This window comes from Rhincodon typus, chromosome 23, assembly GCF_021869965.1.
Source record: "Rhincodon typus isolate 14 chromosome 23, sRhiTyp1.1, whole genome shotgun sequence".
NCBI lineage: Eukaryota > Metazoa > Chordata > Chondrichthyes > Orectolobiformes > Rhincodontidae > Rhincodon > Rhincodon typus.
Window position 1 is genome coordinate 11,773,668 of NC_063354.1, and position 25,096 is coordinate 11,798,763.

Here is a 25,096-nt window from a genome sequence, read left to right on the forward strand (position 1 = left end):
TAAGGTCACTTTTCACATACCCAAATTAATTTGGAAGAATGCAAAGTTTGCACTTTATCTTCAATCAGCTGCTGTGAAGTAGAATACTTTATAATTAATTTATGACTGTTATTTCAATCTCCTTTAGGTTTCCCACGGCAATGATACAAGCTGAAGCTGACAGGGCAGAGGACTAGCCTGCTTCAAACCTTGCTGAGTTGGCTGGTCAGTACAAAACATCACTGGTCATCTGGCAGGTTTCCTCAAAGGAACTGAACTTAGCACCTTTCGATCAACCTCCTGCCATTCCTACTCTTGCACCAAACTCAAACATTTCAAATCTAGGGAAATCCTAACTGCTTTAGGTCAGGAACAGTTACGTCAGCAGCAACTATGTCAGTTCACAAAATACACTCTCTGGATTTCTACAAGCTCTTCACAGATTTGACCTTTTCTACTTTCACACCAGGTTTGTAATCAACATGCACATTAAACGCTCAATAAAAAAGGAGAGATGCAACAAATATAACTGAAAAACTGCAGAGCTGGTGCAACATAAATCTTGAATAAGACTAGCCTTCAAATATAAAAATGAGTACCAGAATCCTGCAATATCTTAAATTTCAAAGATTCCAGATACTGTAGAACTTACATGTCTTGCTGTGCTCTTTTGAAAGGAGGTAATTGGCCAGTGGGGGTGTATAAGTCAAGCACTGTACAGTGGAGTTCAAGAAACATGTATTTCCGAGGTTGTGGAGTCCTGCACCAACTCTGCACACACGGACCCATTTCATGGACAACTTTTCCATTGGAAACAGTACTTTCTGAGGGGCTGGGATCCCATCATTTGAAGTGCCACTGGTTTCACAGACTGAAAACAAGCAAATAAAAGCAGAATGTTCTTTAGGTAAGGGGAAGTGGAGGAAATTCAACTGCATAAATGACCAATCTCTAATTTTTGATTACATTATCTTTACTTCCACATCTACAGAAAAGTACTGATCTGAAAGCTGACATCAGCTGAAACCAACAAGGTAGCTTCTTATAAAGAGCAACTCCAAATATGCAAATAAAAAAAAAGTACTGTGGATGCTGGAAACCAGAAACAAAAACAGAAATTGCCGGAAAAGCTCAGCAGGTCTGGCAGCATCTGTGGAGAGAAATCAGAGTTATTGTTTCAGGTCCAGTGACCTTTCCTCAGAACTGATGGTAGCTCAGAAAATGTTGGTTTTTGTGCATCAAATCAACATTTTCCCAGCTACCATTAGTTCTGAGGAAGAGTCACTGGACCCGAAACATTAACTCTAACTACGCAAATATTCACTGGAGAACTTTATTGTGACAAAAGTCAATATCTAAAGAACTCCTCGTACAAGAACTAGCCAGTTAATGTTGGGCTGAATACTTCAATGTTGACATATTCCACTCTTGGAAAACATGTTTTAAGTGTAAAACTAAAACTCAGCACCTCTGCAGGGCTCAAAAATATCAATTAAAAAGTAAGGTATATCAAGACATGATGCATTACTTTACAATACCCAATCTCCCTGTCACAGGTAACAAAAAGTTATCCTTCAGTGAAATCATTAAGGAGCATAAGTATGGGTTGTTCACATCTTCCACAGCAAATTCTAACATTCAAAGATGGATGACTAACATGCAAACTTTTGTATTGTTGTATATATACACTTAAGTTATATATTAAAGCCAGTAACTAAAGTTATCCATGAGTCTTTCAGTTCGGAAGATTTTCATAGATGCACCTGGACGTGCATGTAACGTGAAAGAGAATTTGGTTTAGGAGTGCAGTGAACCAGTGCTTCATCCCTTGTAAGCGGCCTGTAGAATTTAACAAGACAAAGTTCTTATTCCTTGAAGCCTGAAGTATGGTTATTCAAGCAATGCAGAACTCATACAGTATCAACATATCACCACAGTGAGCAAATGGGAGTAAAACAAAAGCATTTTAAGGTGAATTAGCTGCTTGTTTGAGAACGAGATCCACATTACAGCCAGAAGAAAAACTTAGCGAATCCAGTGAAAATAAAAAGCTAAATGTACACCAGCATAACAATGAATGCTTTGGGAAGTTGATGACTTCATTGAAATATTTGAGAAATTTAAGCAGAAATGCAGTTGACTTTCAACAATTACCTAGAAGACACCCGAAACAAAAGGAAAGCCAGCTATACATTTTGTGGGCAGGCGATATATGATTAAAAATTAGCAGCTGGGACCTAACTGAAGACGACAGCAAAAACGCAGGTGTAAGTTTTCAAAGATTTAGCATCTGTATCCTTCCAAAAATCACATCATTGGATCTACCAGCTTGAATTTCAAGGACTCAGGCAAGGTACAGGTGAAATAATACATAACTTTACAGAAGATTGAGAAACGCAGTCAGGAAATGTAGATTTAAGGACATTGATTAAAGGCTGAGAGATGAATTAATTTGGGGTTCCACACGCTGAAATACGAGAACACCAATTACAAAGCACAAGCTTACCATATTGAAGGCTGCAGATACAGTACACAAAGCAGACAGATGATGACGACACTGGCTAGCCTTCAGATAAGCCAAAGGAAGGGCAGCAGGTTTGCTGCAGTGAAACCAAAATAAAATACAACGAGCGGAAGCTACAGATCACAAAAAGAACAACCACAGACGTAAGGAAGTTTTCTTTGTGGACTAATTTGCCGAGCTTGCGGTAAAGCCAAGTCAATGCAAGAAGAGAGTGGTCAAGTTACTGAGACCCGAGCAACAGGGTGAATGGTTAGGGAAATAAATCAAGACATCTGTACTCTGGAAGATGATGGCAATTCTGTCAGTCAGTGATATACATAAGAAACATAGAACAGCATGAAATGTCTGGATGCGACAGCTCCCAGAGAGAAAAAAAAAATCCACATAACAAGGAGGACAGTGCAAAAGAAGGCCATGACAATAAACTTGAAGGTGAAGAATGGCACCCTATCATACAGTAGCAGAATCTGAACAGGATAATATCAGAAGGGAAGATAAATGGTGAGCTGAAGATAAAGGTCTGCTGAAATCAAGCAATGGGAACAGCTGAGATTTGGCAACTAATCTGAGCTAATTCTTCTTCTGGTGGAAGTAGCCTGAAGAATTAAACAAGATCCTATGCTTTGAAGTTTGACGTATGATCATTCAAATACCACCAAACTCATGTCAACATATTACAAGCTATACAGAATTAAGGTTTGTTCAGCAAGTTAAGTATTTACTGTTCTTAAACAGTAAAATATCCGCAGAGCCAATATTGGCTATTTGTTACAATGAATCACATAATGAAGTCAAAATTCAATCTCCAAGAATTTAGCCATTATATACTGATGTTTCATTGCGCAGAGATCTTTCTTATTAACATTATTAAAATGACTGTAAGCGACATGAAGTTATACTTGCCAGTGTCAAAATCAGAGGAACATGAAGCTGTAGTAGCACCTCCCATCCCCCACCACAGTCACTAAACCATGGGGTGTATTTGATAATAAAATGCAATTCAAGAAGGTTGGATATGCATACCTTGTTTTTTTGTTGGGGTGGAACAAGTATTTTTCTGGCTGACTGCACCTTCAGTTTTAGGATTCAAAATGACATATTTGCTCTTCAGTGTTTCTAGCTGACAGGAAAAGCTCTTGCTGGCAGGCTCGAATTCAATTTTCTCAAGAAGAACCTTCTTTGCTGAAGCTGTTAGCAGTTTGTTAAGGTCACCTTCATCAGTAGAATCTTTCCGTCCAGGCTTCAGGGCTTCTTTCAACTTGTCTACTATAGGCATGGTGCATAACTGTAATACAGAAAATATAATGAGCTGAATTATCTTCCACCAACAGTACAATGAACCAATCGATACAAGGTTGAACTAACCTTGTTCCCTTTGTAACAGTGCCACATTAAACCAAAGTGATCACACAGGGAATTTCAGCTGAGCTAAGGTTAATTTTTAAAATTTTGTTAATTAATATTCATTTCAACTTGAAGGTGCAAAATTTTTCTCCAGGAGGATCTTTCATTGAAACCGCAGCCCATTTTTGCAATATCTACCCAGCCGAAGAATTGGGGCAGTTAAAACACAAAGATTAGCCAAGGTTGGCAGCAGAGAGGAATCAGAAGGAGACGCAATGACACGCACCAATTTAGGGTGAAGAATTTAATCTGTTTGACTTTTAGTAAATCTTCGTTACAACTGTGGTCGTACATTTTCTACATATCTTTTTAAAATGGAAAAGTTAGCTCTCCTTTCACCGGGGCAAGTATTTTGAGATAAAGCATCAATTTTAAACAAACATATTGTTTTACAGTTCCTTCATAGGACTCCCCTTTGACCAAAGTAGTAACAGAATTACAGCAAATTTTCACACAGCTTATAAATAACATTTATCCTGTAAGTGGACACTAGCTGCATTTTACATTGAGATCTGCTTTGGTATTAAAAAATGATCAAAGCCCTAACCCCATTAAACCTTAAAGTCTGAATTAATGGTATTTTTTTTAGAAAGGTAGAATCATATAATTCCTACAGTACAGAGAGAGACCATTCGGCCCTTCAAGTCTGCACTGACCCTCTGAAGAGCATTTCACTCAGATCCAGCCCCCACCCTGTCCCCATAACCCTTCATTTCCCAAAGCTAACCCATTTTGACTCTGCATCCTCGGACACTACAGGGCAATTTAGCATGGCCAGTGCATCTAATATGCGGAAATTTGTACAGAAGATACAAAAGTACAAAAAGGTTTACAAAAAAGTATTGAGTGTTCCCTTCATAAACCTAGAATCTAAACATACAACTTATTTTTGTGATTCATGGAAATATATGCAGAGTCACCAGCTGCCGTCAGAATAATTTAGTTTAATCCAGACAATTTACCAAAAATGTACGTTTCACAACTAACATTTTTCCTCATTGAACTAAAACCTACAAAAGGGACTCAAAATGTATTTACTTAAGCATGCACAACAAATTATTCAAAATCTAGCCTGACACATTAGTGTACACTTAATTGCATGACTTCTCAATGATTCTAAAACACTTCCATCCCAAGAGTGATACCAACAGCATGGGTTCAATTCCTGCAATGGCTGAGATTACGTTAAGGAACCCCCTTCTCAACATCTTCCCCTCTCTTGAGGTATGGTGACCCTCAAGTTTAATCACCAGTCATCTCTCTAGTGAGAGAGCAGCCCTTTTGTCTGACAGGACTGGGGTGACTTTCTTTTAAAAAAAAAGATATTAAATAGACTTCTATGCAATTTTTACTTCAGGACTCGGCACCATTTCATTTTAACCAAGAAACTGACCACGAATTAGCTATAACAATTAATTTTACAGTATAATTAATTTTTTGCATCTGTGGAACATGGGAATAAAGAGTAATTATGATGAATATTAAAATTGGTAGGATGGATGCTTTTTCAACAAACAATCAGAACAAGAACAAGTATCCCACAGAAAAATATACTAACATTGGTTCTTGATTTAGCCATTTCATTGTGCGGACAGACTGTGACTGGTCAGTTTGCACAAATCCAGATTTTACAAATGCTATCAGTAATTTAGAAATCATATAACCTTATGAAGTCAATCTGATACCAGAAAAAGATAAGTTAATTTCAATGTCAAGTAAACAGAACACATTGAGTGGATGAAAAGCAAGAAATTGTAAGTTGTTCTTCACTATATTAACTAAGAGGGGTGGAGTCAAATAATGATGAGTATTCAAAAAGGAGAAAATAATCACTCAAAATACAACAACTGTTAACAGCTTCTGTGGTTTTCCACGGAAGGTCTGAAAAGTGGAACACAAGTGTCTAAAGAGAATACAAATTATCAAGGCAAAGTGAGGTATCACCTACAAAAGTTAGCTCACTGTTTGCTGCAACATATTAGTGCAACACTTGTCACCAGGGCAAGCAGCCATTTTTAAAAATATGACCAGGGGGTGTTTAGCATTGTAGGTGCTTTACTAAGTATGCACCAAGTCCATCAGACCTGACTTTATTGACCCTATGCTTCTGCAACAAAAATGCATAAAAATTTCATGTTGATCAGCAGGTTTAGGGCCCTTAAGTTCAAACTTTCCATATTTTGCAGCGAAGCACTTGGTTTAAACTGGGTGCATGTGCTGTCCAAATAGAGAAAAGAAAGAATTGAGGAAATAGTTCAAAAACTTCCAAACCAAAAAAGCAACACAAAGTTATGAGTTGATGCCAAATTTTAAAGATTGATTCAAGGCAAATTATATCAAACAGATGACTACCAATAGGAGACTTACAGACCAGGAAGAGTTGGAAGAATAAAGAAATTCTTGCTTTTATATTTAAAGAAGGTAACTTCAAGTGGGAAATTAATCATATTGACAATGCTGTCATTGTCTGAAGTTCATAATTTCTCATTTTCAAAATCTTCCAACATTTACGATAGCGAGTTTAATACTTCAACAATCATTTTATAAATACCAGGTACAAGGTACTTCCAAAATATAGAAAGTTCTTAAGTAAAAAGAATGTCTGAGAGATCACCTGACTACAAGAAGGTACATATGTAGGAACATAATTTCTCTACTGTGGTCTGCACAGGATGCAACAGCAATTTATTGTAAGTAAAGCAAATAGATCATGGATTCTGAATTACATGCTTATGAGATGTCTGACCAGTCCAATGTCAGATTTGCGATCACAGGTAGTGCTTGGAGGATTATGTAGGCAAGTTGTATGGATCTTTGTATAATCTCTCTCACATTTCACCTTTGACATAGCTGACAAATTCTCTGCAGGTACAAGATGCCTTCCCAAATGAACCTTCATTTTGCTCAGTCACAAGCAGTTCTAATGTCTTCCTGGGAAGCTCCTACCACAACCAAATTCTGAATAATGCAAGTGGTTCAAACGTCCAGTGTCAGGTGTATCAGAACATGTTCTGCCCAACAGAGCTGGATTTGAATGATTAGACCTCAATGTTTGACATACAGGTTCATTCTTTTTTTTTAAAACCAGCAAAAGCACTACTACTGGTACTTCTCTAGTGCTTGGAGGTGCCTACTATTGGTTGTCCAAGTCTCCCTGAAGCAATTGGAGGCATAGAAGATGACGATGAACAACACTGAAATAGGTGATCTAGTCATTTATTACATTACTGATTGTGGAAGCTTACTATGGTTCTGAATCTGCACCAACACCTCTGGAATAAACAGCTACGTGTAAGGAAAACAATAGCCTTTCTTACCTTCTAGTATTTTGTTTAATAAAATGTTTTGATTTCAATTTTACAAGGTCCATGCTCAGAGGCTGGTATTACTAATTCCTCAACTAATCCAGATACAATGCTCACTGAAATGGCACTGTATTTATTCTTACAAGTATCAAATTCCTTTAAAGTCTTTCGCTTTTTATATAAAAAGAACTTCAGTGTTCTAAGAATAGCAGTCATCTAACAGGCTAGATAGTCGAACATTAGCAAATCTAAAAACAAACAGCAAAAGGGTACACACAGGCAACTTTTAAGTCTGATTAATGATTAATAGACAACGACAAAGTGGCAGAGAAATATCACACTACACAAATTAATCACAAGGAAAAGAAAGCCAATAGTTTTCTCATTAAATAACAAAAAATTTGCATTACGGTTTTGACCATCTAAACAGTTGATTTTCAAAAACATAAGGTACGTGCAAAAATGGGTTTGAGATGCCAAAGTATCTTTCAAATTAGACCATTGAAAAGTTAGGGAAGGTAGGGAGAGTGGGGGAAAACAGTGAATGGGAGATATTCATTCACATACTGTTTTCAAATATCAGACAAAACCACAAGATCATAACACAGATACTGACAGGGAAGACAATATGGTCCACCCAAGGATAAGGAAATCTACAGTTGTCTAATTTACTTGCTGAATTCTACAGAAATAGCTTTAATACCTAGGGTACAGAGGGAGCATATTTCTTAAAATGCGTTTAGGAGAGCTATTTATATCAACATGTGGGAGGTCCAATAAGGGAGAGTGCGGTGCTGGACCTAATTCTGGGCAACAAAGCCAGACAGGCAGTCAAAGTGAACAACACCATTTGTTTTGTTATGGAAAAGGAGAAAGATGGGTTTGCAAAATTTTTGGATTGGGGGGAGGAAGGCAGGTTTGATTAAAATAAGGCAAGATCTGGCCAAAGTAGACTGGGAATAGCTATTTGTGAGAAATCTACAGAACAGTGGAAGGAGTGTTGCTTGTGTTCAAAAACAAATTGAGGCAATTACAAGCCCAACATATTCCCTTTAGGGTGAAATGTAGGAGCAACAACAAACCCAGAGAACCCTCGAGATCTAGGAATATTCAGAACAGGATAAGGAGGAAGAGAGAGGCTTGTAACAGGCACAAATGGAGCAAATCATTAGGTTCTAGTGGAGCATAGTAAGTGCAAGAGGAACATTGTAAAACAATTAGGAGGGCAAAGAGGGGGCACGTAAGTACTTTGGCAGGTAAGCAAAGGGGGAATCCCACAATATGCTATCATAGGACAGAGTGTGACCAGGACTAGCTTCAGGCCCATCAGGGGTGTATACACATGTGCGTGTGAAGTCTGTGCCTGCAGCCAGAGAACATCGACAGGCTGTTCAACAACAACTTCACATCTGTCCTTGTTGGTGGGAGGATGATGGTAGTGAATTTGGGAAAAGGGTCTGTAAAGTTCTGGAGTAGGTTGTTATAAGGGTTGAAGAGGCACTGGATAGGCTTAAAAGCAAACAACTTCCCAGGTCCGGATGAGCTGTATCCCAGATTGTGGATGACAAAAACTGGCCAGGTGGTTGACAGTGAAGAGGAAGGTATTACGTTACAGGAGGATGTAGATGGATTGGTCAGATGGGCAAATCAGTGGCAGGCAGAATTTAACCCTGAGGGGTGAAGCAGTTTGAAAGAAGTAACAAACCAAGAGAGCATTCAAATGAATAGGAGAACACCAGGAAGCTCAGAAGAACACAGGGATCTTACCCGCAGATCCCCAAAAGCAGGAGAGATCAACAAGATAGTTATGGTGGCAGTGAGGACACTTGCATTTACCATTCGTGGCACAGATTATAAGAGGAGAGAGTCACGTTGGAGCTGTACAAAGCTTTTGTTAGGCCACTGCTGGAGTACTGCGTGCAGTTCTGGTCACCACATTATAGGATGGATGTGATTGCATTGGAGGGGGTGCGGGGAAGATTCACCAACATGTTGCCTGGGATGGAGCATTTCAGCTTTGAAGTGACACTGGATAAGCTCGGATTGCTTTCTTTAGAGCACAGAAGGCTGAGCGGGGACCTGATAGAGGTATATAAAAGATTGAGGGGCTTGGACCAGGTGGATAGAAAACAGCTGTTCCCTTGAGTTGAAGGGTCAATAATGAGGGGAAATAATTTTACGGTAAAGGGCAGGAGGTTTAGGGAAATTTTTATACATAGAGGGTGGTGGGGGTCTAGAGTACATTGCCAAGGAGGATAGTTTTTGTTCCCCAATCATTCATGAAATGAGGGCATCGCTGGCTAAGCCAGCATTTATTGCCCATCCCCAATTTCCCTTAAGAGTCAACCACATTGCCGTGGGTCTGGAGTCACATGTAGGCCAGATCAGGTAAGGTTGGCAATTTCCTTCCCTCAAAGACATTAATGACCCAGATCGTTTTTCCAATAACCAACAACGGATTCATGGTCATCAGTAGACCATTAATTCCAGATTTGTATTAAATTCACAATCCATCATCTGCTGTGGTGGGATTTGAACCAGTGTCCCCAGAACTCTGCATTAACAGTCCAGCGATAATACAAGGCCATAACTTCCCCTCGGAGCCAGAAAACCCATACCTTTACAAAACATTTTGATGTGCACTTGAAATGTCATGACATTCAAAGGTATGAACCAGATTTTGAATAGTTTTGTTGGTGCAGACTCAACCAGCTGAAGGGTCTCTTCTGTCCTGTACGTTTCTGCACTGTGTGAGTTTCTTTGACCAACGCAACTAACATGATAAAATGCTGCACTGTGACTTAATTTGGAATTGATTTGCTTAATGGACTTAAACTGTTGTCTGACTTTTTTTTTACTGAACCTGTTTTCCAATTCTCTTGATGTTCTAATTGAAACTAACTGTAATAGTACAAGGCTTAAATTATAACTGCATAATTTCCAATTGATTTTAAGTTCACTCCAGGATCTGATATTTCTGTTCCAGAAGCTCTTCCAATATTGATGGAATTTAATATTTCTTTTAAAAAAAAACTTAAATGTAAATAACATATAAAACATCCTTAAGTCAGAGGGGAACCCGCCATAAAAACCGATAGAACCTTGGGTGCTGTAAATCAGGAACAAAAACAGAAGTTGCTGGAGTAGCTCAGCAGGTCTGGCAGCATCTGTGAAGAAAAAAAAAAAAAATCAGAGTTAACGTTTCAGGTCCAGTGACCCTTCCTCAGATTTTGTCAACCTATGTATACAACATAACCATACTATTACTGTCCAAACTGGTTTCTTGAAAAAAAGATGGCAACTCTGAAAACAAATGGGCAGCACAAATTCTTTTTGTTCCCTATTACTGGGTTTAAAAAAAACCCCTTTCTTTAAATCACATTAGCCTTATCTTTCAGGTTACAAGAGAGTTTCAACTTGTCAGTTACCGCTGTCTGTTAGGGTCGTTGCTGTCTTACAATTCCTCCCCCGCTATCTTTAGACAGGAGTTACAATAGTACAGCTAATGAAAATGCCATTTTTTCATAAACCTAGACAGAACTAAAAGAATTCCACAGTTTTCTTTTGTGTATATTTCATGCACTGTTAAAAACAGGTCATGTCAATCACTGCTACATCCAAAAATGTACCATTAAAAAGTGAGAGATTAGGATCTGGGCGTTGGACTGGAGTTTGTGAAAGAAAAAGATCACTTCTGCATTTTTAAATTATTTGTACAAGTTTATCAATATTCACAAAAACCTTAAACCATGACATCCAAATGCATCGGTAAAAAAATAGAAAATTTAAATACTCTCTTTCTGTACAAAGTCATAATAATATACTTTTAAAAGAAGTTTTATTCTGCTGCTTCACATGTATAAATGGTAACATATTTACACAATAACTTAGACAACAACTGACTAGAAAACAACACTGAGAACAATTGAATTCAATGCAATCCTGCTTGGTCTGGCAACTATTCTGTTCAGCATCAACTTATGGGATAGGCATTCTTTTTCAATACCCTACCAAATCTACTTCCTTTTTTTCCATTAGACTCCTGAGCCATGACAATCCTGCCACTTCGCCAGACTTACCATGGTTTCTCTTCTTGTGCTTTATACATTTCAACCTTTTTATTCAGTCATGGGATGTGGGCGTTGCTGTTTAGGCCAGTATTTATTACCCATTCCTGATTGCCCTAAAGAAAGCAGAGTTGGTTGCTTGAACCACTATAGTCCTTGAAGCATAGAGTCACCCACAGTGCTTCAGGAAGCATGTTTCAGGATTTTGACCCAGAGACAGAGAAGGGATAGCGCGTGACTCGGACAGGAACTATACCATTGTCCTTCTAGGTGGTAGAGGTCACAGGTTCAGAAGGTGCTGTCAAAAGAGCCTTGTGCATCTTGCAGATGGAACTGCTGCCACTGTGCTTCGACGAAGGAAGGAATAACACCGATGGAGAGCCAAGTAGACTGCTTTGTCCGAGACGGCATCACCTTAGTGAGTGATGTTGGAACTGCACTCATCCAGCCAAGTGGTGAGTATTCCATCACACTTCTCAATTGGAAGGATTCAGAGATACTAATACCAGCAAGCACCTGAAGGCAATGACTGGATTCACTCTTGTTGAAGAGGGTCATTGTCTAATACTTGTGTGGCATGTAACATTCACATGATACATCAGTACAAGCCTGGATATTGCCCAGGTCTTGCTGCATTTGGACAGAGACTGCTGCCGTATCCGAGGAACTACGAACGGTGAACATCAGCACGTATCCTCACTTCTGACCTTATGATGGAGGAAAGGTCATATAGGATTTAAGATGGTTGGGCCTAGAAATCGACTGTGGGGAATTTCTCCAGTGATGCCCTGTGGCTGTGGAGCCACCTCATCCAGTGAGTTGTTTAATTGCTCACCACCATTCATGACTGGATGTGGCAGGACTGCAGAGGTTAGAACTGACTTGCTTGCTGTGGGATCTTTTGGCAGTATCATTTGCTGCTTATGCTATTTGGCACACATGCAGTCTTGTGTTCTATTTTACTAAGTTGACACTTCAGCATTCACTTTTGCACCTTTTAGCTCATCCCGGCCTTCCATGGCATCACAGATAGTTGGCTGTTTACTTAAAAGCTGTTTGTCCAGACATTTTCCAGCCTTAAAAAAAGTATCACTGTCCCAAAACAGCCTATGCTACCGTTGCCAGAAGAGCCGGTCCACATGTCGTCTACATATGCATGATTTTTGGTCCTCGATGATTGACATAGATGCATATTTGTCTACTTGCAGCACCACACCCACTTAACTCAGAAGAGTTAACCAGATAGATATAAACACACTGTATCAGAATGTTTCTAAATATGATAACAGTAGACCAACATCTTCTATGGACAGTGAGCCTTGAATCAATGACTTAAATCAGCAGTTCGCAATTGTTTTGGTTGAAGGATTCTTTCTTAAGTGGATCGATGACAGACACCAATTCCTCCCATCAAGACTGCAAAAGTCAAGGTGCAGATGTGCTTCAGATTATTTTATAAGTGAGTATATTAATAATGTAGCCTGTTATAGCATTTCCAATATTTGCAACAGCAAGTTCTACACTAATATGGCCTAAAATGTATTTCTTCCTCCCTTAAAGGGTCTAAAGTTCTGCAGTCCCTTGTCTTCTCCCAAATCTGGGCAGCAGCACAAGACTGGAGCACTCCAACATCCATCAACTTTGTATTGCTCAACACCTGATGATCATGTGGCTCAGTGCATTTCTTCACAAATCCTCCTCTTCTAGGGGAGAGCCAATCCACTTTCTGTAGCACAACAGTAACTGTATATTGCTCACATCTTGCTAGATTACACCAAACTTCCATCTAGCCACCTATTGCTTACTCTTGTACCAATCGACAAACCATCCCAGAAGGTAATTGCAACCATACAGTGCTCAATGCAAAAGGCATTCTTCCACATTTACCATCATAAATTATACAATTAGTCTTATTTGTAAATAACTGTTGTACATCATCAGTTAATCCATACAGAAGTCTCCACAGACCCCATTTTGAGAAGCTCAGCAAAAGAAAGAAAGTAGAATATTGTCGATGCTGGAAATCTAAAACAAACACAAAATTGCTGGACAAACTCAGAACTGAGGACCTCCAGTTCTGAAGAGGGATACCAGATTTGAAACATTATTGCTTTCTCTGTCCTTAGCAGTTGCCAGACCTGCCGAGTTTCTCCAGCATTTTCTGCTTGTTTGAGAACTTAAATTTAAGTAGATAAATGCTCTTAAGAGCCACAAATTTTGAATAGTCAATGCACATCAGACACTATTCAAATAGTCATACAGACAGATCTACGGCACAGAAAAAAGGTCCTTATTGTGCCCTCAGTGGTCATTAACCACCTAACTATTCTAATCCCATTTTCCAGCACTTGGTCGCTTCCAACATTCTCAACAATTTCCCAGATGTTGATTCTCTTCTCGCGAGGAGAAATTTCTTCACCCAAACAGTGGTGAGCCTGTGGAATTTGCTACTACAGAAAGCAGTCAAGGCCAAAACATTATTATTTCAAGCAAAAGTCCGCTATAGCATATAAGGCTAAATGGTTCAAAGGATTTGAGGAAACCAGGAACGGGCATGATCTTATGGAGTAATGGAGCAGGCTCGAGGGCCAAATAGCCTATTCCTGCTCTTATTTTCTATGTTTCTATTCTTCTCAAATGAATAAAACAGAAGAAGAATTCCAGGAATTATACAATGTAAATTGCTTTTTGTGGGCACCGGAAAGAACTTTTAATTTTAGTCTTTATGTTAAAATCAATATGGGGTTTGGAGTATAAGAGTAGGGATGTCTTACCACAACAGTACAAGATGTTGGAGAGATCATACGTGAAGTATTGAGCGCTGTTCTGGTCCCCTTTTTTAAGGAAAGGTATTATTTCATTGGTATTATTTCATTTCTGGAGGGGGGTTGTCTTAGGAGAAAAGGCTAAACAGGTTGGAACTCATTGGAATTTAGAAGAACGAGGTCATTTGTTGAAATGTACAGGATTCTTAAGGGGCCTGACAGAGTAAATACTGACAGGAATGTTTCCCCTCATGGGATGATTCCCCTCAAGAACTGTCCCACTGCACACAAGGTGAAGAAGCCTGAAGGTTTGATCACAGGCCTGGAAGATATTGATGGTAACTGTAGCAACAGTCAATTCATCTTTAAAACATGTCACAATGCCTGTACCAGATGATTCAAATAGTGTGTTCTGGAAAATGTCCTTGAAATAAGACACTAGAAAAAAGGTACGAGATGGGTGCTGGACAAAACGTAGGATTAGATGAATTAAGAGTGAGTTTTAGAGGGGAGTAGGAATTTAGTATAGAAGCCACTAAAAGGAGTTACGTGCTTATGTTGAAGGGCACAGGGAAATCATGGGAGCAGGAATTGTACCTCTGATATCAGACAGGCTTATGGAAACTGAGTAAATGGGAAAAAGCTGCAAGATGGATGTTCACAACCAGAGTGGCTGTTATGTTCAGGCCATGGAAAAGGGAAACATGCATATATAACCCTAAAAGTACAATGGGGAACAAAAGTGGGAGACAGAATTCATTGGAATGAGAACACCAGAGAGACAGAGGTGGTTACGGTCTTGCTGTTCCCCCATCTTGTAGCCGCCACCATGCAAGCAAAGCTTCAAAGTCTCACGACATTGTAGTACTGCTCCTACTTCTAGGCCACGAGGTAAGGCTCAAGTCCGACTAGCCTCAGAGATGTGCCATAACATGTCCGAACAAGTTGTTTGAAAAGATACAATCGGCAAAGTGGTTTCTCTGGTAACCAAGTGGACCAAAATTCTACTTCAAAAGATCACAAGCCTCAGACCAATGGGTATTCAACAGCACTCTCCAGCTCCCTGTGCCGAGGAGAAGGTGCTTCCCTTGGCACTTTTATGACCGCAAGAATCACAAATATTTTAGATTTTAAATGGGGTGAAAAGTGTCGATAGGGTTGGAGGAAACTCTATAATAAGCTCACACCACTGAAGACAATTCAGATCAACGTCCATGAGAAAATATTCTCTCCACCATCAATATTTTCTTCCTCTCTTTCTTGCAGTCAGTCCTTGCATTCTAGCACCTCAGATGCTGGTTAGCTGCAGTACAACTCCCACCCTTTACCATGTCCCTACTTTGCCCATGCACCCGTCTATATCATGCAAATACAACTAAACATGTCACTACTAGAGGAATCAATTGCAAGAGACACTGGTTAAGAATTAAACCCACCACTTATCTGGGGAATTCAAGTAGCTTTTTACACCACGACGTGTGAACACCTTTAATTAATTCCCAATCCTCAGTCACTTATGATCACCAGTATGCCTTGCACTGCTGTGCATCCTTCTTGTCATCTTATGAAACTGGGATAGATTTTTAAAATCAAGAATATGAACAAGTGACAAATTCTACATGTTATCTTGTCAATTAAGATGATAACGATCAACTTGCTAAAAGAAGTTCAAAAAGAAAATTTCAACCAATTCAGATTAGACAGAGATATGACAACTGTTATTGCTTATTTCAGACTTAAAATCGATTTAACTCAATCTCATTCTGACCATTGATCAGATACTATTAAACCAATACGATGTTGAGCAATATCCTGATGCTTAGGATCATTCTGCAAGAACATGCAAAGTTCTTTTATTCCTTCACTTCATAAATTTATTATACTAATCACTGTGTACAGCAGGCAAATAACCATGACACCAAGCAGCAGGGACTTACTGGGACCCAGCAGCCAATATTTGTGAACAATGAATACTCTGCCTTTACTCAATTTAAATCAGCTTAACCTGACCCACAAGAACTACCTTGAGTGTTACTCCACGTCACCTAAGTAGTATAAATAAGGGTACACGTTATCATTTTTTGTGCTGTCAAAGAACAGTCACCCAAGAAAACAAGATAGCAGGAACACAAGAGATTGAGGTCTGTAAGGAGCAAAGAGTCTATTTCTAAAGGTATACTTAAACTGAGACATTAGGTTACAGGTGAGATCAAAGTTGTCACCTTAAGGTTTCGAATGCCTACTGTTCACAAATGAAATCGTGTAAGTGCACTATGGGCACATTTGATAAAGTGTAACTGCTTTAGGAGTGTGTCAGGGACAGGCAAAATGCACACAAAGCATAATTCCAGCAGAATCCATTGGGATAACGAAGAGTACTCTGGCAGTCAAAATGACGGATGAAGCAAATGAGGAGTCACATTCAGCTACTCAGGGACAAGGAGAATGACACTCCACAGCTGCACACATTCCCATCTTGTACAGCTTTTAACAAACTGTTGACTATTTCCGTGGCTCCCTGAATGTCTGGTTACTAAAAATTCCAATATGCTTTTCAAAACAGATGATAAATCAGCTCATCCAAAGCAACCAACTCTTGCAATCAGGCCTGAAACATTAACTACTCTCTTCACAGACCAGCAGAGTATGTCCAGCATTTTCTCACACTACAGTATGCAATATATTATAGGATTACTGAATCCATACAGTGTAGAGGCAGATCATTCAACCCATCATGTCCACAGTGACCCTCCGAACAGCATCTCATCCAAAGCCACCCACCCTATCCCTGTAACCCCTGCATTTCCCATGGCTAACCCACCTAAGCCTGCACATCCCTGGACACTATAGGCAATTTAGCACAGCCACTCCACCTAACCTGCACATCCTTTGACTGTGAGAGGAAACCAGGGCACCCAGAGGAAACCCACACATACATGGGGAGAATGTGCAAACACCACACAGTCAATCGCCCAAGGCTGGAATTGAACACAAGTCCCTGGTGATGTGAGGCTGCTGTGCTAACCACTGAGCCACTGTGATGTATTCTAAGGTAGATGTCAGAGAAGAACAGAGGCACAGGAGATAGGGCAGAGCACCAACTTGCATGATCAACTTGTTTGTGCTTACAGCCACGGAGACAAAGTTCAAGAAACTGAGAATTCTGACCCTGAAGGAGACCAAAGCTGAACAAAGCGTGAGGTACGACACAGGGTGAAGGCAGTAAGTGAGATTGCTTTACGCTTTGTCATGAAGGGATCCATAAAGAACAATTTGAAATTGATGCATGACAATTTATCCCCCCAAATACATAAATCTCATCCTGAACCAGGCAAATAACATGCCAAAACAAGCCTCTCAACAATTTATTCAATTATTTTTGTGAGACAATTGAAAGTTATTAAAGTTTCATTAAAATATCAAACTCCAAACTGAGGGCCTGAATTCAATATGCAAACATCTTAGGCTGTATAAAATCAGACATTTAACGTACCAATGAATACTTATTGTCAAAGATATTTCATTGAAAAGCACCACACTATAATAACCAACACCACTAACCGCTGACAAATGGAGCATTAATTTGAATTCCATTTTGAATCGACACATTATGTTATGTATGATGCTGTGTACCAATATTGAAATTCACCGAGTGGGTAGGCACATGCTTACAGGTGCTATTGCTCTCCTGAGCTGTCACACCGAGAAAAACAGTCAAGGCCATACACCTATACGAATACTCATCCTGGGTGAGTCCTCTGCACCCTCTGGCAACGGGTTTCAAGTAGATACCAGCAGAGACTTCAACAAGGTCATCTGCCTGCATTCTCAATCAATTACAATGTAACATATATATGTATAAATTTATATATATATTACATATTATAAAACAAAACTGGAGAGTAAGAAAAATAGATTAGATTGAACAATTTAAAATATGTAAAATCAACTATTTATTGACATTCCCATGTCAGCAGGATTGAGGAACAATGGAATGAATATCAGTATACAAAAACTGAATTCAATTACTTGCTGTACTCCATTTTTAAAGTAAAGTTAAATCTTATTGGGTTGTCATAGCTTATTTTTCAGCCATGCATTACTTTAATCTGGACACACCACTCACTGCTATTTTTCAAATAATGATGAAAGATCCCATTGAGAAATCAGGTACTACTCATTCTTCAGAGCATGAGTGTGCACCATGGAGGATGCAAATGATCCGATAGAAGAATAACTGAATAAGATATGGAGCAAACTACAACCTCCTAATCCTATTTAACACCTAATGACCCAGTTGTAACACTTACATTGATTTAGGAGGAAATCAGCTCCCAAGTACCACTTCACAGTTCAAATATCTATTGTTTCTGATCCATAAGCATGGACAAAAGCAAAAGCCATACAGGTTCGCAGCTCCATTCCAAAAATACATGAAAAAAATGCAAGACATTTTTCCTCCCCTTGTCCTTATTCCAGCTCCACTGAAGACAATGATTCCTGCCTCAAATTTTCAGCCATCAGGGTAGGTACAGAAACAGTTAAATCAATGAGTCCAGAAAGGAGCAATTTCAGTTACATGGATAGTAGGAACTGCAGATGCTGGAGAATCTGAGATAACAAGGTGCAGAGCTGGATGAATACAGCAGGCCAAGCAGCATCAGAGGAGCAGGAAAGCTGACGTTTCGGGCCTAGACCCTTCTTCAGAAATTTCAGTTACATGGAAGGATTACGGGAGTTAGACAATTCTCCTTTGAGAGGAGTTTTGACTGATGTGTTGAAAATTATGAGGAGTCCGGAGAGAAACTTTTATTCGTGGAAAAATCAAGAAACAGATGGCATTGATTTAAGTGATTGGGAGACAAAAAGCAAAGACAATACGAGGAGAATCTGAAACAAAAACAGCAAACGGTGGGCAAAACTCAGCAGGTCTGGCAGAATCTGAGAGAAAAGCAGAGTTAATATTTTGAGTCTGGTGTGGCTCTTCATAAATGAGGGAAATCTTTCCTTAGGCAGTACACGGTGACCGCAACTTAATAACTGAGGGTGGGTGAAGCAGATTCAATCGTGGCGTTCTAAAGGCCGACAGGGACGGGACAGCAGAGTTGAGGTTGGTGGAATGGGGGGGACACTAGTTAATGCCAGGTCTGCAAGTGCAAATTAACTAGACAGGCTGAATGGCCTTTTCTGTGCCATCAGCTTGTATGGTTCAATTACGTACTTGTGTGCATTAGCTTCAAGTATTACAAGCTCACTCTCTCACACTTTCAGCAAAGATCACAGAGTAGCTAACCAACATGGAAATCATAATCATTCCTCTCTTGTCTCACAGAGCAGCAAGGAAGCCAAATTTTTTTCACCACCCTGGCTGTGATCAGCTATTCTATCCAGACTAGTTTAAACCGGGAGCCTTCCTGACACAGTATGAAAGGAACTAATAGAATTAACCATGAAAACAGAAGGATACAGGAGTACTCCATGTGTTTTGTGGTCCAATCTTTTGTACCAATTGAACTTTCAGTCCCTATATCTTTCAGCAGAAGGAATTTTACTCCTGTTACTGGAAATATTATTATTAAGCTGGACAGAATTCAGAAGAGATTTACCAGGATGTTGCCAGGAATGGAGGGTTTGAGTTATATGGAGAGGTTGGATAGGCTGTGGCTATTTTCCACTGGAGCATAGAAGGTTGAAGCTTATAAAATCATGAGGGGTATGATAAGGCAAATGGCAGGTGGCTGTTTCTTGGGTGGGAGACTTCAAGACTTCAGATCACATTTTCAAGGCGAGAGGAGTAAGATTTAAACAAGACAGGAGGGTCAATTCTTTTTTCCCTACACAGACAGTGGTTCATGTGTGGAATGAACTTCGAGAGAAAGTGGTGGGTACAGGTACAGTTACAACATTTAAAAGACATTTGGATAAGTACATGAATAAGAAATGATTGGAGGGATATAGGGCAAGCACAGGCAGGTGGGACTAGTTTAGCTTGGGATAATGGTTGGCATGAACAGGCTGGACCAAAGGGTCTGTTGTGTGCTGTATCACTGCGAGACAGACAACCACACACACAGTTAATTTGTATTTGCAGATACATTCTATTTTGTTCAAAAAGCACACAATTTATAGACAATGTGGCATTTTATAAATTCCTACTTTAGAAATAAAACCAGTCTGATTCCAAACCAAAACACAAACAGATTCTAAACAAGGCCTCACCACCTAACATGCATTGTCTGACCCAAAATATCACCTCTTCTTTACACTGATAAAATCTTTCGGTCTCGCAGGACAGTGACTTTAAACGAATACAGGGATTTACATATACACGTTAATCAATTAAAACCTTCTAACTGATTAAAGATTTAACAATCTTAGGTTTGTTTAGGACATCCACAGCAGTGGTGTGACCCTTTGATCTTTTACTTGTAAATTCTGTGTTGGATACTGCCTCTCTCGCTAACACGTGAAGAAGGAGTAAGACTCCGAAACACTTTGTGTTTTCAAATAAACTTGTTGGACTACAACCTGGTGTTGTGGGATTTCTGACTTTGTCCACCCCATTCCAACACCTGCACCTCCACATCATCACTCATACTCTGAAAGCTGATATGAAGGCTCAAGTGATTAAAGAAACAATCAATCATCTTTCTTAGTTGGCAGTGGTAAATGCAAACACGATAAAAATAACAACATTTCAAAACAAAACCAGTTCACATTACAATTAGTTATTTTGAGAAGTAGCTTTAAGTACAGGGTGCTGTTTGCTCATTTTTTTCAATAGTAAGATAAATCGGATAAATATTCAGTTAATCTATTTAAGAGGCAACAATTGAGGGTGAAACCTTGCTCAAGGCACTGAACCAACTGTTATTTAATTCACTGGCACCTTTCACGTCCACCTTAACAGGCTAGTAACACGCTAGTGGGAGCCTGAACTCAACATCACATGTGATGACACCTCTGACATTAACTCCCACAGTGCTGTGCTGATGTGCCATCTAAATTACAGAATCAAGGCCTAATTGTGGTGCTTAAACCCACAAACTTCTCGCTCGTACATGAGTGCAATCAACGGAAATAAGCTACTTGATATGGATTTAAAAACAGCCTTCGCCAAACTGAAAGGGAGATTGGTCCAGATTTGTAGGCCGCTCCTTTCAAAGATCAATTGAGCGGTGATGTTTTTTGACCCTTTCTCGACACGTGCAAGTATACAAAACTAATGTCCATTAACCAATGGTTCCAAACGTATATCACAGGCCTGCAACTGTGGTTTTCTCCTAAATGTGCTTACTTCATACAAAAACGACTCATGGCCGAATGATTTCTGAAACGTTGACAGTGCCTCAATCGGTAAATAAAACTCTTAAAAGATTGTTTCATTGTCAGACAACCATCAATAAATCAAATACTGACGAGTACAAATCCTTCAGAACGAATCCGTGGGCAGTTTATTGATTTCGATAGGAATGCGCGATGGCGACTTATATAATCTCTCGAAAGGCGCACGCTGACTCCAAAATGCAGCAACCCAGCACGTGTTAAACACCACCAACTGCAACCCCCACCCCCACTCCCACTCCCACTCCCACTTTCACCGAAACACGGCACTAACCAGTCAAGTGTGAAAGTCACGGTCAAGCTCTTCACAAACCGCTCCAGTCTCAAAGCCAATAATAACACGGCAAGGAGATGCCGGGACCATAAAGATTCACCATAGCGCCCGACGCTTCAGCCTACAGCAGTAACACTGCAGCAATCCTGACCTGAGATTCCTGGCTGGGCCGACCGATACTTTGTAGCCGCTTCTACGCGAAGCCTCTGATCACACACAAACACACACCCCGGGCAAGCGCCTTGACTGGCAGCGCGCTGGGCCAATCGGTGACAGGCCCAGTTGGAGACCCCGCCCACATAGAAGGCGGGGCGACAAGCGGAACCAATCAGCGAAAAGGGGGTGGGGCAGGTCCCGCAGTAGGCCAGGGAGCCTCGCGCTCGCTCAGTGTATCCGTTCTCCGCGACATTCTGCAACATTGCGCTACAATGTGGCAGCACTCACACCGCTGCACCAGCTCCACTCATTTCCTACTACCAAAGAAGGAGCAAAACAAAGAGTCAGGATTACCTGGTCAGGACTAACGGGGCGAGCTCTGCAGAACAGTTTCACAACATGGACTCGGCGCCGAGCAGCGCTGGTGGACATCCGGGAAAGCCAGCAGTAAACAGCAATGATTGATGGGTGACATGTCTAGTGAATGGGCGCACAATCTGTCCCCGGAGAGGAAAAAAAGGATAGCCCTGCTGGTGGAGTTGCCCCTCGCAGTTCGATATGATCTGTGGAATCTGATGAGAAGGGGGAGGTTAAAAAAAAATGCAGCCGGACAAGTCTTCAGTTACATGTTCAAATTTTGCGTGTGGACAACTTTGCTGAAAACACGTCTCTTAATACACATGAACATGAATAAACATAGCACAGACTTACTCTTCCTACCCCCAGAGCCTGTGAAAAAATTCTTATGATACTGATTCTACAAAAATACTTCTTCAGCTAAAAGCATTTTGGAATGCCCTATGGCTGTGGAAGGAACTATACAAATGCCGGTCCTTTCTTTACAGATTCCTTTACTTGGACAACGTTTATTTGTGGTACTTAGTGGAGAACGCCCTCGTGCAATGTTTACTACGTCAATTGCAAAGAGCAAAGCCTTTCAATTAAAGTTGTTTGTATTGATTATTTTAAACGCTGATCTACATTACTCCTTAAAAGATTCTTTAACCCTACCTTTTTAACACAAAACTTATTTAAATTTCCTCTCTCACGATATTTATACCATACAATATTTCCTTGTCCCTAACCAGATATATTTGCATTACACCCCCCTATCTTGATTGTTATTAAGAACAATGCCCATTTTTTCACCTCTGCACATAGGACCTCAGTGAGCCCTGCTCTTTTTCTAGGTGTCGTCTTGTTCTTCAAACTCCAGTAAACAACACTTCCTGCAGGCTTGGTTGTCCAGGGCATGTGAAGCATTGTACCGAAGTGCCCTGTCGAGGTTTTACTTAGTAAACAACTTGGTAAACTGATCAGAAATAAACTTAAGACTTCACTCTGATTGGGACAAAAAAAACCTCATCAGCTACCAGGGCACTTTTAAAAAACATATATTTAAGCCATTTCTTGTGATTATCTGAAGGACTACTTTTTAATTTGAGGCTAATGCTTGCTTTTTAGAGGTTCCTTATTTTTCCCCTTACTCGGTTATGAGTGACACAGTCACAAAGTAACAATACCGTCTCTATGGGGAATTAGGGCCTTCACAGAAACAGAATTAGAAGAATTCATCAATATCCTCAATTATCACCAATCCAGTGAATGACACACCACAACACACAGGGACATGTTTAATTTATTAGACACCACTGTTTTTAAATTAGCACAATAGGCACAAGTTAAACTTCTTTTTCCAAAAATAACTGACACTCCTGTACACAAAAAAAATGGTAAACACACCCTCCACAGACTAGTGAAGTCACAGGTAATGGGTTTCCATTGTATGTGCACAAACCTGAATATTATGGCCACGTACTTAATACCTTTGTTACTACATAGAATCATAGAATCCCTACTGTGCAGCTAGAGGCCATCTTAGAACTCAATCTCAGATTTAAATTTGACATTCGGCAGTGTTCATTATCATAACACAAAATTACATTTTATCCCATAATGGAGCTCTTGAAGATATGCCACATTCAGGGAAAGATGGCTCATTATTTGCAAGAAATTTATTACCTCAGTGATAATAAGTTTTAATGGCTCTCAATTGGCTGACTATTTCATTGTTGACAGTTTTAAAACATTTTTCTGTAGGTTCCCTCTCACCCTTCTTCCCCCCTCCTCGACGTGTGCAGTCTGACATCTCCCACACCCCCGGCAGAATGAATACCAAACACCCAATGGGTTCCCAGGCTTGGCCGCACACTTCCCTGGTCCCACACAGCCTGTATCATGACAAAAGAAACCTCACTTTCTCACTTTTTTTACTTGCCCTGCTTGCTGCTTCTCCAGTCATAGTTCACAGATCTCTCGGTTTTACTGTTAATTAGTTCACCATGAGCATACCAGCAGTAAGTGGAGGAGCAGTTCCACAGAGATTCTTCCCTTCCCAAGTATGGGGATAGCTTTGCTCTGAGTGGTCGCTGCCCCTGTGTATTATGAATGCTGACAGCTTTTCACAATTTCAACACACTAATCCATTCGAAGGCATCTTCTCCTGTTCTTTCATGGAACATGGGGTGTTGCTGGCAACACCAGCATTTGTTTCCCAACCCTAATCGCCCAACACAGTGGTTTGCTCAGCTATTTCAACTAGCAGTCAACAGTCAACCTACTGCAATAGGTCTGGAGTCACAGGAAGACCAGATCAGATGAAGATGGGGGGGACTGCCTTCCCTTAAGGCCATGAGAAAACCAGCTGGGCCTTCACTACAATTTGGAGACTATGGTCACTCGTTCCAGACTGGTCAGCCGGGGAAACAATCTCTCAAGTTCAATCTTCTCAAAATTGTATGTCTTAATAAGATTACCATTTTTTTTACTTCAAAATGATTAAATGATTTATTCAATCTCTCCTCACAAGGAAATGCTCTCATTGCAGAATTCAATCCAGTAGGCCTTTGTTGCAAACCTTCTGAGGTATGTATATCCTTCTTTATATAGGTACTGAAAATTAAACTCAACATAGCTCTCCAATTGTCTCATCAAAGCCCAGTAGAGCTGCAACAAGACTTCTTTACTCCCGTATTCTAATTCTCCGTCAATAAAGACCAACAAACTATTTGCCTTCTTAACTGCTTTGTGTACCTGCATGTTAAAATTTTACATTTTTTGTACATGGACATTTAAGTCCCCACTGAAAACAGACACAGTACACTTACCCATCATTTAAAAAATGTTTTTTTTTTATTCTTCCTTTCACATTTCTCATTCACTTAACCCATCTATAACCAGATGCTCCGCATGTCAAAATACACTTTCTGTTCCAGTGG

The 25,096-nt window shown here is 40.0% G+C and overlaps 1 protein-coding gene across 5 annotated transcripts in view; it reads right to left on the reverse strand.

Moving 5' to 3' along the window:
- Positions 1-22,643, reverse strand: part of usp36 (ubiquitin specific peptidase 36) — a 64,954-nt gene extending 42,311 nt beyond the window's left edge. For 2 of the 5 annotated variants that reach the window (XM_048610798.1, XM_020530763.2), the window contains exons 1-4: positions 22,530-22,643; positions 22,173-22,390; positions 3,527-3,788; positions 632-850 (exon numbers count right to left, since the gene is read on the reverse strand). In XM_048610798.1, coding sequence (XP_048466755.1) covers positions 632-850; positions 3,527-3,788; positions 22,173-22,250 — 559 coding nt within the window. In that variant the 5' untranslated portion in view covers positions 22,251-22,390; positions 22,530-22,643. Of the gene's footprint in view, positions 1-631; positions 851-3,526; positions 3,789-10,313; positions 10,335-21,662; positions 21,904-22,172; positions 22,391-22,529 lie in introns of those variants that run through there. The other 3 variants (XM_048610799.1, XM_020530764.2, XM_048610800.1) reach the window with 3 other exon arrangements.
- Between the last annotated feature and the right edge of the window lie 2,453 nt (positions 22,644-25,096).